At 41.5% G+C, this 14,195-nt stretch overlaps 1 protein-coding gene across 2 annotated transcripts in view; it reads left to right on the forward strand.

Moving 5' to 3' along the window:
• The window catches only part of SLC4A8 (solute carrier family 4 member 8), a 99,935-nt gene that overhangs the window by 55,635 nt on the left and 30,105 nt on the right, over positions 1–14,195 (forward strand). For both annotated transcript variants that reach the window (XM_012805526.1, XM_003790391.1), the window contains exons 6-12: positions 1,839–2,027; positions 3,054–3,145; positions 4,250–4,407; positions 5,246–5,333; positions 6,576–6,722; positions 7,539–7,639; positions 13,156–13,330. In XM_012805526.1, coding sequence (XP_012660980.1) covers positions 1,839–2,027; positions 3,054–3,145; positions 4,250–4,407; positions 5,246–5,333; positions 6,576–6,722; positions 7,539–7,639; positions 13,156–13,330 — 950 coding nt within the window. The remainder of the gene's footprint in view (positions 1–1,838; positions 2,028–3,053; positions 3,146–4,249; positions 4,408–5,245; positions 5,334–6,575; positions 6,723–7,538; positions 7,640–13,155; positions 13,331–14,195) is intronic.

Raw genomic sequence — 14,195 nt, forward strand, 5'->3', positions numbered from 1 at the left:
TGGTATTCATTTCCTAGGACTGCTATACAAATCTCCACAAATTTGGTGCCTTTAAACAACAGAAATTTATTCTTTCACAGTTCTGGAGGCCAGAAGTCCAAAATAAAGGTATTATTGGGGCCATACCCTCTCTAAAGTCTTTAGGGAAAAATTATTCTAGGGGAGAATCTTGCTTCATCTGGCTTCCAGTTTCTGGTGGCTCTAGGTGTCCCTTAGCTTATGGCTGTATAACCCCATTGCTGCCTCCGTTTCAATCTGGATTCTCCTCTCTGCGACTCTCTCTTCTGTGTACCACACAAGGACACTTGCTGTTGGATTTAGGGCCAACCCAGTAATCTAGGATGATCTTGTCCTGAGATCCTTAATTATTGCAAAGTCTATTTTTTATTGATAAGGTCACATTGCAAGTTCTGGGGATGGGTTAGGATACAGACATATCTTTTTGGGGGGAGGGGTCACTGTCCAACTAACTACAAAAGGCAAGAGGGGAGAGAGTTTTGATTTATCCATGTGAAAAACTGCAGAGAAGTCAGCTGAGGTAAGGACTAGAGACGCCCATTAAATTTAGCAACTGGAAGGTTATTGATGATTTTATCAAAAGCATTTTCGTTGGGGTAGCTAAATTTCAGGGGGCTAAGGAATTTTTCTTCTGAGAATTTTAAGTAATAGAAGATTTTTTTTCCCCCAAGATGAAAAATTCTAAGACGTGGTTATAATATGGGAAGAAGGAACCAATAAATATAAAGGTTAAAGATATGGAATATGGCTCCTCAGCTTGAATATGAAATTGATTTTCCTCATTTATTGCATCCAGCACATGGGTAGTCACAGATGGTGTTAGAAATTGAGAATAGGTTGAGGTTTTAGGAAAGCTTCAGGAGAGAGATGTAGGATTGAAGAAAAATTGCTATGATCTTCACATCCGATGTCTGATGTGTTCATAATGTCAGCAATAAGTCTAGGTAAACGGTTATCAGCTGAAGCATCATGTTCCGTACATCATCTCACTGAATTTCCCATAAGCACCTTCTAAGGTAGGTGATAGTTCTGTATTATAAATGAAGAACAGAGGTACAGAGAGATTTTGTAACTTGCCCAAGATCATACAGCTAGAAAGTGGCAGAACTAAGAATGTGGATCTTTAACTCCAGAACCCACACTGTTAACTGCTATGGTGACTGCTACTTATCACCGGGTATTGAGCTTTCTCTTGGGTTTGATAGATTTAAAGGTGATACTTGATGACAATAACTACCTGGGGTGAGTGGTTAGTTAACTTATTTTTTCTTATAGACTTCACTTTTAGATAGCCATTTGAAGTTCTACAGTTATACTTCCTCTTGACAATCATAACGTTAAAATCTTGGAGGAAGGGAATATAGGGGAAATTTGGCAGATGACAGAACAAAAGTGGGTAATAATGTGGGCTTTTGAGTTATATAGTCCTGAAGTTGAATTCCAGCTCTGTAACTTAATAGATATGAGACCCGCGGCAATTTTGTAACATTTGGACTTCAGTTTCCTCATCTGTAAAAATTGTTATAATAATACCTACTTCCAGGGCCTTTCTAAAGATTAGTTAAGATAATGTATGTAAAGTATAGTTCCTGGCATGTGCTAAGTAATAATGATTTGCTATATGAATAAAGTGTAACTTTTCATAGCCACTATTATCAAATAGCTCTTTCAGATACTGAAGCAGAAATTGTACCTCAGTGACCCTGGTAGAGATGCTCCCTGCTGCCCCATGCCCTACACCCCTACCCCACCTGGTGTTAGCCTCTGCTTGGGCTCACTGACCCTCATTTTGAGTGTTCATGTGAGTACCTACTTTTCAGACCTGATCCTAGACCAGCAAGAACTATCCAGTGACCTGAATGACAGCATGAGGGTTAAAGTGCGGGAAGCCCTTCTCAAAAAACATCATCATCAGAATGAAAAGAAGAGAAACAACCTCATTCCCATTGTTCGTTCCTTTGCTGAGGTTGGGAAGAAGCAGTCTGATCCACATTCGATGGATAAAAATGGTAAGATTATTAGGAGTGATAGCTTTTTCTCTCTAATTGTAAGACATTTGGGAAGTGGTTGGAGATGCTGAGTTACTAGAGGGTAGGGGCTATCTTTGTCTCATGTTTCCATACCTACCTAGACACTTAGTATTTTTTGGAGACTGGTAATATGAGTGGCTGGAACTGGTGCCCATCTCCCTCTCATGGACTATATTCTTTAGGTATACAAAGAATATATACCAGTGGACTTAAGGGGAAGGACTTGTGCCCTATGGTGGCCTCATAACTGATATGGCTTTTGGGAACTGTCCACATTGGGGATAGTCTGGGACCAGAGAAGTTGAACCGGAGCTTTTTAGGAGTAAACAAATAGATTAGGGAGGCAAAATACAGTAGTGTAGGCTCTTGAGTCAGGCTTTTAGGTTTGTGATTCTGGCTTTACCACTTGCAAAGTATGTGAGCTTGGCAACCTAGTAAGCCACTTTAAGTCTTACTTTCTCACCTATAAAACAAGGATCACAATAGGACCTAATCTCTGAGTTTATTGTAAGGTTTCAATGAGTTAATCCAGGCAAAGCCATTAGCCGATACATGGTAGATTATAGACCCTCAGTGAATTGCAGCTGCAATCGGTTCCTTTTCCTGTGGTCAGGAAGGGCCTCATATATATTCATTGCCTGGTCTCCACATTCACTCAATCACATGTGCAGGAAATATGCCTGGCAATCCATAGTTTTGATAAGTTCTCCATAGGTGTGTCTCCTAGGTACTTCTGGTTAAATATTACTGTGTTAGTAGAGAAATAAAAGAGGGTCAGAATACATTCGGGAAGAAGGTATACAAGTAGTAAGACCTGTGCCCTCTCCTGCCCCTTGACGACGTAGGTGAGGAGATAGCCATGTGTAGGTACCGGCTTGGCGGTCATCTTAACCTCGTCTCCATGTGGGCTCTTCAGGAGAAAGCATAGCCACTCAGTGATGAGAGGCGGGTGTCAGGGAGGAAAGGCAGGGACTCGGAGGAGTCTGTCTGATTTTTTCCACACAGGTCAAACTGTATCTCCTCAGTCTGTTCCAACCACAAATCTTGAAGTAAAAAATGGAGTGAATTGTGAACACAGTCCTGTGGATTTAAGCAAGGTGAGCAGAGACATGGGAAGTTGGCTTCTTGGCCTAAGGTTATTTCTAGTGGAATTCAGAGTCCAGTGGGTGATTCTGGGTGAGCTCTGGTATTTTGAGACTCTTACTCCAAGACCAGCGCCTCTTCTGCAGGAAAGGAAGCTGTTCCACTATCTGCTCCCTTTTACCCCAGTTGGATGAGGCTGACTCAGCAGTTTGTTCCTCCAGATTCGGTACGCTGAAACCTGAGCCTAGCTACTGAGAGTCTTCCCTGCTGGTTTTCAGTTAGTTTTTGATACCTGTTATCTTTCTCACTTCCAAGGGTTTTTCCAAAAAAATATTTGCGCTACTGTCTTTTAAACCTACCTCTTGGTTGAAACTCTTCTTGAGGACTGTGACTTTGGTAACTGAGGCCTTCTGAAGTAGCAGTGCTGTACTACAGACTCGTCCAAGCCTTGGTCTCTCTGCTTCTAGCCTCTCCTTGCTCTTTCTAAAACACAGATAGTGTCATGTCACTTTCTCTGCATATGTGGGTCATTAACAAAAGTTTCAAGAAACATAAAAATCGAGAAATGTAAAATCTGCGTGGATGAAAACAAATGAAACCCTCCTAGCAACACCGATAAGCTGAGCAAGTTGAAACTTGCACAGGTGGAAAGGACGCTGTCGGCTGTGTTTCTTGGAATTGCAGTAATGGACCATAACACAGTCTGTCTCAAAACTTTCATAGTGACCCATGCATAAAGCTCCCTGTTTTATTTAGAAAACCTGAAGCCTCTGACAAAGCATTCAAGTGCAAATGCAAAGGGAAAAAATGTGACCCAGGGCTTCAAAACATTCCTCTTTGGGGCAGCTTGGTAGATGGATTTGAAATCAGAATACCTGGAGTATTGTGATTTTGTCTTTTCTCTGTGGTCCTGGGCAACTCAACTTCACTTCTCTGGGTCTCAAATACTTCATTTCTTTTTAAAAAGTGGGACTAATATGATCTGGAGTGTTTGTGAGGACCAAATAGAAGAGCGTCAGAAAACATTTAACTATAAAAGGACACGTGAGTGTGAGGGATGAGGAGGATGATTACAGTGATGGCTCCCAAGTTGTCAGAGGGTTCTTTTGGACTTTCAGGTGGACCTTCATTTCATGAAAAAGATCCCCACTGGGGCGGAGGCCTCCAATGTCTTGGTTGGAGAGGTGGATACTTTGGACCGCCCCATCGTAGCCTTTGTGAGGCTGTCTCCAGCAGTTCTTCTCTCAGGCCTGACAGAAGTGCCAATCCCTACAAGGTAAAAAGGCAAAGACGAGACCTCATGAGTGCTGTCTAAAGTGCAAATTTGTGTAGCACTAATAGAAGAAACCAGCTAATATCCAAATTTAGGATTAATTCATCTTAAGAATAGGACTTAAAATCCAGTAGTAATCTTTGAAAATCAGTCTTGGTAAAAGAATTGATGAGCATTCAAAGGGCACAGCAAGGGCCAATCACTTGTCATAATACGAAGCCTAAGTTGTATTCTCCCAGTTCTATAGAGCTATATTCCAGGGAAAAGTTTCTGAGCGAAAGATTGGTGTTTCTTTCTACAATTCTAGCAGGATTTGGATGGCTCATGGATATGCCTGCATTTGTTCAAAAGGCTATTTATTTGCTCCGAAGGCAATGATGCTGGTGATTCAGAGACCCTAATTACAGAGAGTATTCAGATGTCCAGAACACAATTTAGACTTCTCAGTAGAGCTTGATCATTTCAACTTCCTTATCCTGCTCCTCTCCCGTCATTTTCTTATTATAACACTGAAAAGGATTCAGATAACCTTGAATTTGCACTACAATGCCATGTTTTGCAAAAGTGTTCTTTCTATAACTAGGATTTGTGTATAAAAACCCAAAGAAGTATAACCACATTATTGAATAATATCACACAAATGGCTTCCATTACCCATAGTGGAGCTATTAAGTTACAGCAACTTGAAAGGCTCCTTGATTAGTATGTTTGCTTTTTTTGAAGGTATAGTGATGACTTCTGTTTGGTAGGAGAGAGACTCTTGCCGTGCTCTTGAGAGAGGAGTAAGATGCCACTTCTTCATATTTACTTACATAATTCCCTCCTCTGTGTGTTTTGCCAGGTTTTTGTTTATCTTATTGGGTCCAGTAGGGAAAGGTCAGCAGTACCATGAAATCGGCAGATCCATGGCCACCATCATGACAGATGAAGTATGTGCTTCCTTTATTCATCTTAGAAATATTTATTGAGTGTTTACTTTGATAGTTGTTTGGGGATAAAATAATTACAATTGCAGTGTCTGTTGGGAAGCAGTTCTGGGTCCCCTCTCTTCAAGCTTATTGTAGGAGGAGAAAACCTTCTGGGGGATTTTTTTTCTTATATTATCTCTCCTTTTTTGAGTAATCAAGGATGCAGGAATTTTCTCTAGGAAAATTGTTATTGCCAAGTAGGGTATAGAGAGAAATACATTAAGGTTAACTTAACTTTCAAAAGAAGATGATTAATTAAATTAATCATTAAGTTATTTACATAAAGAAACCTCACTTCTGGCTCCGTGCCTGTGGCTCAAGTGTCTAAGGTGCCAGCCATATGCACCTAAGGTGGCAGGTTTGAATCCAGCCCCCGCCTGCCAAACAACAATGACGGCTGCAACCCAAATAGCCAGGCATTGTAGGGGGCGCCTGTGGTCCCAGCTACTTGGGAGGCTGAGGCAGGAGAATCGCTTGAGCCCAGGAGTTGGAGGTTGCTGTGAGCTGTGATGCCATGGCCTCTACCCAGGTGGATAGCTTGAGGCTCTGTCTCAAAAAAAGAAAAGAAAAGAAAAGAGAAGAAACCTCACTTCTTTTCCATATAAATAAGACTAGTTTGTATAAAGTCCCTGGTGTGATATCAGGCAGTATAATGTGAATGTCCTGACTTGTTTATACCAAAACAACCTGAGGCTGGTATTGTGTTGAACCCTAAGCACTGTGCTACTCACAGTAAGTGACAAAGCAAGGTTTTCAAGGCATGAGTCTTAGAGGCAGAGGACTGTGCGGGCTTTGTTTCATTAGCTCTCTTTGCTTGAGAGGCTTATTTTATGCATGACCTTCGTTAGTATTCCATCCAATGTTTCTAACCATTATGATCAAGAAAATTTTCTGTACATCTTGCCTTTTCTTCCATTCTTTGTGGAGATGATCTAGTTGTATGACCTTAATGTCACATCTCATCTCTTCTTATACTAGCAGATATGTACTCAATTCTTTTTGACCTGTCTCATCTCTAGGTTCATTTTTTAAATCCTTTTATCCTTGCACTTCTCTAAGTGCTAAAGTTTTCTGCATCTCAGATCCTAAAAGAGATAAAAATTAGGAGATTAGGAGGTTGTATTCATTCTTCACCATATCCATTGGTGATTGTTCTAAGTAAAGTTACTTTCCGCTTTCCTGAGAATTTTTTCTTTTCTGTAGATTTTTCATGATGTGGCATACAAGGCAAAAGAGCGAGATGATCTCCTGGCGGGGATTGACGAGTTCCTAGACCAGGTGACAGTGCTTCCTCCAGGAGAGTGGGACCCCTCCATTAGAATTGAGCCACCCAAAAATGTCCCTTCCCAGGTAATGTATGCACATTAGCCAATAGTGGCTAGTGTCACTTACCAAATGCCTACCATGGACAAAGCAAAGACCATATGGATATATGCTAAATAAATTGAGATATAGTCCTGTGCCAAGGCACCTAGAATGTTAGCATAGTAATAAAAAATAGACCTGCCATAACATAGATTGGCTCAGGTGTGTTGGGGTCAGTTAGAATTGCCTGGGGATGAATTTTAAGCCAAATATTAGAGATGTGATGGCAGAGAGGAAAAGGGAGGACATTTCTTGGGAGTACGTTGTGTACAAAGTCATTAGATAAAAAGGGCAAGATATATAGAGAGCAACAAACAGAGCTCCCGGTATTTTTCTGACACATTAAAGATGGGAACTCCTGTGCACTAGACACCAGCAAGGTGCTTTATATATGTGAATTCAACCTTTCCAGCAACATATTGCAAAAGGTATTGTTATCCCTAGTTTTACAAATGAGGAATAAAATTATCTTCCAAGGTAAGGTTTTAAGGTAAAGCAAGAGTATATGGAGGCAGATTTGAAAGTGGAACTTAGGTCATACCTGATGCTAAAGCCCCCATTTTTCTGTTTCTGGACAAGGCATAGTTTGAAGTCAGGTACTACTAGAGAGGAAGAATAATTATATACAGGGTGGTCGTAAAGTTGGGTACAATAGATTGCATTTTTCCGGGAATGCATTTGAAAGGTACAAACATCTTGGCATTTTTGGTTGCTTTTGGGTTATCTCATTTCTATTCCCCCTGAAGGCAGAAAGGAGAGATAGATGCTAAGTTTACTAATTTTGTGGTCCTTTGTTAAAAGGAGAAAAGGAAAATGCCTGGTGTTCCAAATGGAAATGTTTACCACATAGAACCGGAATCACATGGAGGTCATAGCGGGCCAGAGCTTCAGCGCACTGGGCGGTAAGTTGTGGGACATTTCACAGTTGATCCTGTTAATTAGGCAGATGTTGTGTAAGGAAATGAGATGTCCTCTTTCATTCAGCTGCCTTCTCTGTATCGGGAACTTATTGGCTGAGGATGACTTCAAATGGAACCACTGACTAGAAATATTATGAATATATTGAGTACTGTATTCATTCATTCAAGTTTACCCAACCACCTGCCATGTTCTGTCTCACCTCTAGTCTTTCCTATACATTGTTTCCTCTGAGTTAAACACTCTTCTTCCTCATCTCTGGGCTCACTCCTACTTATTTTTTGTCTCAACTTAGGCATTACTTCATTTGGAAAGTCTTCCAGGACTCTCTATAGATGAGGTTAGGTGTTCCCGCTATGTAATATATCGGCATTGAAATCTCTCCCCCACCCCCAGTATTACAGCCCTTATCATAATTTATCGTGATTGCTTGATTTCTTGTCCTTCCTGCTAGACTACTTGCTCCCAGGCAGGGACTCCATTAGATTCCCAGCACAGTGCCTTACACAGAGTAGGCACTCAATATCTGACGAATGAATGAATACTTCTACATGCCTATTCTGTAGCACAGAATGGACTAGGTATGGATAAATGTTGAGTAAACATTTAGGTTAATAAACTCCCTTAGGACAGGAAAATAAGTACTGCTTCATGTGCGTATGCTTCAGAATAGACAATCTACTCTTGTCTTGTCTCTTAAAGACAGACATCCAAGGAGGAGATTCTTTATAGTAGGTAAGGGAAGGAGGTCCCCTCAACTAGGAGTTTTTATTCCCTAGGTAGGAATGTGGTAAAAGAATGGGTTGGTGTGACATCCATAGATACCCCCAGATCACAGGAGAAGGCTGAAACTATGGCTCTGGCTCTGCAAGTTAGACTGTGTCTTAAAGGATCTGCTGGGTGGAGATGCTCAGGGCAGGACTCAGATCATAGAAACATTTTCATCCTCTACTCCCTTGCTTTGACCTTCTTTTCTTCCTCCTCACTTGAAGTTGCTTTCCTTAATCTTCTACCCTCAGTGCTTTATCCAGTGGAAACTCAGGGTTGTTTTGGAATTGTGGAGAGCAATTTATTTTTCTTTTCTACCCTTGGAAATTCAAGGAAAAGTGAGGAGAGGAGAGAGAGAGAAACAGGATAGAATGGTAGGCACTTAACTAGCAGTGTCCTGGTAGAGGAATACGTTTTCTGGCTGGAAGAAGGATTTGAGGGTAGGAGAAGATAGCTGTGCTCTGGGAGGGAGCACTGGTGGAAAGGAAGGGTCTTTTCATTAGAAGGGCTTGCTAAAAAGAGGGAGCAACCGCTAAGAGTAAGTTAAATATTCTTTTTAAAGTTGGGAGAGGTCTGAATTGGGTGGTGAGGCCTAGTATTAAAAGAGTTTGAAGGAAGCATTTTAGAATGTGTTCCAGGATGGAGACTATCCAAGGAGAAGAGGTTTTTTTTAAGGAAAGGTCTTGCGTATGGATTTGATAACAGTTCAGAATTGTGATTTATATTTTAGATATATAGAGTAGTAGAATTACAGGCAACAGAATTTTCCCCAAACAGGTATCTGTGCAGAGGTGAAATTTCAGGTTTCTATTGGTGCCAAAGAAAATAGAATAAACTAGAGTCCCAGGCTTTTTTTGAGAGGATCACTTATAATCAATTCCACATGGAGGTTTGGGACACCACCAGAATGGATCGCAACATTATAAGATCTCAGAAACAGTGCCTGATATCCCTAAAGAAAATCCCATATTGCAAGGATAAGTATATGCTTAATCACAAAAATCAATCATCTTAATTCTCAACTTCAAATGGAATTTGGAGGACTTCTCCCATAATCTATCAGGAACTTCTGGATCTGACAAAGCTGAAAAGAAGCTCTGGGCTCAGAATTTAGTTCTGCTTGGTATGAGAGATATTTCTTCTTTCTGAGCTCCTGCTATCTCCCCAGGGAGCTCAGTAAAGAACCTAAAGATACATGACCTTCTCCCATTGTCCAGGTAACATAATGCCTGCATTAGGGATCACAATTGCAGGCCAGCTCTGACCCCCTTTCCAGTTGCAAATTATGTGGGAGGTAAATGTGAGATAGACATCCTAGAAGTTTCTGCACCTTCCTAGACAGTACAAACTAAACACATTAGTCTGGGTTTTACAATTCTTCAAACTATTAGTTGTGTTTCTTTAAGATGTAAAACCTGCTTCATGCATGTCATGTGCACAACCTTGGACAAAACATGGAGACTTAGGGGGTGCTATCCTTGTTGGATGGAGAAGTATTTGAAGATGAGTTTGAATAGACTCTGAGAAGTTAGGAAAGGAGACAGGGTCGAAATGGTGATCTGAGTTCTACATGAGGTAAGCTTTTGAGCCAGGGCTGAGACAGTCTCTTGAACTCCCTGATGTTGACTCAGGCAGGGACACCATACATAGCAAAGAAGAAAGTATGATTGGAGTGTCCTAGGCCAAAAGCTCCACAGCAAGGAGAAGATACTCTGGAAAGGGGTTTTCTAGGATAGATTTTTGTCCCTCATTGGTGATGCCACTTTTGGGAAGGGTTAATGAAAAAAAGAATCAGGAACTGCTATCTCGATGATCCCCCCACACTTCAAACAGGTTTCTTCCAAAGCACACCAGACAAAAGGATGCCTGGCCTGTCCCTAAAGCCCTCCAGGGAGGGGCTCCCTAAGTCAGTGCTCCAGAGCCTAGTGACCCTCTACACGGGTAAGTCCTTTCTTGCATCAAGCTTAATTCATATCTCTGTGTGCCTCCTGCCCCCACCTCCAAACTTGGCCATCAGGACAGTATTGCAAGGGAAAGGAAGCCTCAAATATGAAGAGAAGCACCTATGCCTGATTAATATCTGTTGTAGATGTGCAACTATGGTCTGATTTTATGCATGAATGAAGTATGAAGCTGACTCCATAAACAGTATTCAGAATTATTTTATTAATTCATAGTTATGTCATTAATATGAGTCACAGATGTTTCCCTGCCTGTTAATCACTGCTAGACAGACAGATGTCTTCCCTTTCTATGGCTTCTCATAAATCCATTTCACATAAATCTTCTGTCTGTTGCTCACAGACACTCCTCTCTGAAGATACCTCCTGTGTCTAGGACCAGACCAATCATGGCAGATCTCAGGTAGCCTCAGTGGGATGGGACTATTGTAGAAGGAGAGTCTTCTTATAGAATAATACTCTTCAAAGGAAGGTTATTGATGATGAAGAGGTGATATTCACGTGGTTAAAGATGCTTTGTTAGCTAAGGACCTGAAACTCTTAAATCTTGCCCCAGACTAATCACTTCTACCTATAAGGTCCTTGAGGGGCTATTTGTGCAGAGGAGAAAACAAGACAAAGTGATACTTGATTACTAACTGGAATCTTGGTCCCAGAGCCTGAGGTAGAACTCTTGACCCTGGAGAGAGTGCTTTTACCTAAGCTAGGTTGGCCAGACAGGCCAACACTAAGGCAGGTCACAAGGTTGGCTTTGCCTCTCTCCCCTCAGCCCAGAAAGCCCCAGATTGTCATGTTATTACTATAAGCTAAGGAAAGATGAATCCCAACTACACCCACTAAACCCAGAGGAAAGGAACAAGGGGGTAAGGGAAAACAGTGTCTGCCCTGTCTCCATCTGTGTGCCTTTATACTTGTTAGATGAGAGAGCTGCCTGGGCCAACATGCAGGTCCCAGGCTACCTCATGTTCCTCCAGTGCCTTAGGTGACAGAAGAGGAAGAGCTGGCCAAGACTTCTTCTGCCAGAGAGCAGCTTAGCTTGCTTTTTGGCTTTAGTTTCTTATTACCGAAAATTTCAAACCTATAAAAAATAAGAGACTAGTATAACGAACCCTCCTGTTGTGCCTGTCAAATGTTAGCGACATTTTGCCAAGCTTGTTTCATCCATTTCTTCCGATTTAATTTCATTTTTATGTTTTCTAGATTATTTTAAACCAAATCACCCACATCATATCGTTTTACCTGTAAATACCTTAGTATGTATCTCTGTTTGATGAGTACCTTAAAAAAACAATTATCATGCCATTATAAAAACTAACAAAATTAACAATCATTCAATGCTCCATCCATATTAAACATTTTATAATGTCTTAGCTACATCTTTTAAAATGAGCCACAAATGTAGCAGGGAGAATTTGAGGTAGTTCTTGGAAAGAACTTCTTTTTCTTTGATATAGGAGTCAATCAAGATTTGCATTTGATTATTATGTCCCATTCTATAATAGCCGCCCTTTCTTTTTTTCCTGTGTCGCTGATTTGTAGAAGAAGCCCGGTGATTGGTATGGTACAATGCTGAGTGGCTTTTTCCATTACTCACCTGAAAGCTTTGGCTCTGGGGCAGTGACTACACTCTTAGAAAAAGAGATTAAACCTGGGAGCACTCCTCCTCAGTGTGGGATGTCTCGTTCTTGGTCTTTCTCATCTTTGGGAAGTGAAGAGGGGTCCTGAAGTCCTGCCATTAAGTCCTATTGACACCACCTCCTGATTAGCCTTTGAATCCATCCACTTCTCATCCCAATCCATGCTCCATTCATCACACACTGCAAGAGTGATCCTTCCAGAATGCATGCTTGATTTTGCTGTTCCCTGTTTACAGTTCTTCAGTAACTTTAGTTGCAATTAGGATAAAATTTTAATTCCTGAAAACCATTTACCAAGGCCCTTCGTGGCTCAGGTTTGCCATTATCTTCATACTATATTATCCAGTCTTATTAGTATTTGCTCTTCACACTGTATTATCCAGTTTTATCTCTTTTAGCACCTTGAAACTGCAATGCACTCTCACCTCTAAGTGTCACCTGTGTCAGCCCCTCTGCCTCATCTGTCTAACTCCCAGTCCCTCCTTCAAGTCTTCACTGAACCACCCCTCCCTGTTCTATGCTACCATAGCACCCCCACAACACTGCCTGTCTCCTGCACTGGACTGTTGCTCTTGGAGAGCCAGGGCTGTGTTTGTCCTGCTCACTGCTGCATCTCAGTACCTGGCACAGTGCCTGGCGCCAAGTATCTGCTACTACTTGTCAATTGCATGAGTGAATTATTATGCTAATTTCTCACAAGTAAGGTGGGTAGTTCAGAGTAAGAAAGTGCATGTAATAGGGGCTTTTCATCTAGAAAACATTTAATAAAACTAACAGTCATAATATCTTGAGTTGGTTTTGCACATTTCCTAACAATAGCTCAGAATTTAAAGTTTGAAGTTAATACTTGCTTTCATGTTAATTTTTTTGAACTCTTTATTGAATGGTAATATGCATACTCAAATTAATTCTTTTTATGTTTGGGATAATCACTCCAATTTACTGTAAGTCATGTCGTTGGTTGCAAAGAGACTCTGGGCTGCCCCCAGAGAGCTCTCCTCTACTTGGGGTTAAATTGGAAGCAAAGTGTTACCTCAATACAGAGCAGATTTATAATGCTTTCCAATGTGCAGTATCTGCATGCATCTGAGGGAGAGGGACTGCATTAGAGGCCTGTCTGCCATGTCTCCACAGGCTCTTTGGGGGCTTGGTGCTAGACATCAAGCGGAAGGCCCCCTGGTACTGGAGCGACTACCGGGATGCACTCAGCTTACAGTGTTTGGCCTCCTTTCTGTTCCTGTACTGTGCCTGCATGTCACCTGTCATCACCTTTGGGGGATTGCTCGGAGAGGCCACTGAGGGACGCATAGTAAGAACTTTATACCACTTTTAATAGTCTCAAACAAGACTTGAAATACTGTGGCAGCAGCAAAGTCCACTGTGGGGGGTTGGGAGATGGGGGGAAATTACCTAGTCTAGGATTGGATTTTTTTTCCTGAATTACCAATGGACTTCTGACTTCACACCAAAGACAACACAGCTCTCCCTTTAGAATAGACTCTTCTGCCAGAATATTAGTTTCAGTAGCTATTGTTCACTTGAACTGCCTATTTCTATAATGATGAGAAATGGATATATTGATGTTGTTTGAAAATAAGATTTCAGGGCAGTGCCCATAGCTCAGTGGGCAGGGCACCGGCCACATGCACCAAGGCTTGTGGGTTCAAACCCAGCCTGGGCCAGCTAAAACAACAATGACAACTGCAACAAAAAAATAGCCAGGCATTGTGGCGGGTGCCTGTAGTCCCAGCTGCATGGGATACTGAGGCAGGAGAATTGCCTGAGCCCACGAGTTGGAGGTTGCTGTGAGCTGTGACGCCATGACACTTTACCCAGGGTGACAGCTTGAGAGTCTGTCTCAAAAAAATAAATAAATAAAATAAAGAAATAAGATTTCAAGGGACTCTATGAATGGTATCATCATGTTTTCTATATATTTTCAAATACCGAATTGAGTCACTGAATAATAAGACTTAGTCAAGGAATAATTTGGGCCCTTGGATTATTAGTGATTATATAGTGATATCTATTGTAGGATATTAGTTGGGCTGGGTGTGGTGGCTGGAGTCTGTAGCCCTAGCTCCTTGGGAGTCTGATGCAGGAGGATTGTTTGAGCCTAGGAGTTTGAAGTTGCTGTGAGCTATGATGATGCCATTGTATTCTAGCCTGGGCAA

This window comes from Otolemur garnettii, unplaced genomic scaffold (genome assembly GCF_000181295.1).
Source record: "Otolemur garnettii isolate 467f Iridium unplaced genomic scaffold, OtoGar3 scaffold00043, whole genome shotgun sequence".
Classification (NCBI taxonomy): Eukaryota; Metazoa; Chordata; class Mammalia; order Primates; family Galagidae; genus Otolemur; species Otolemur garnettii.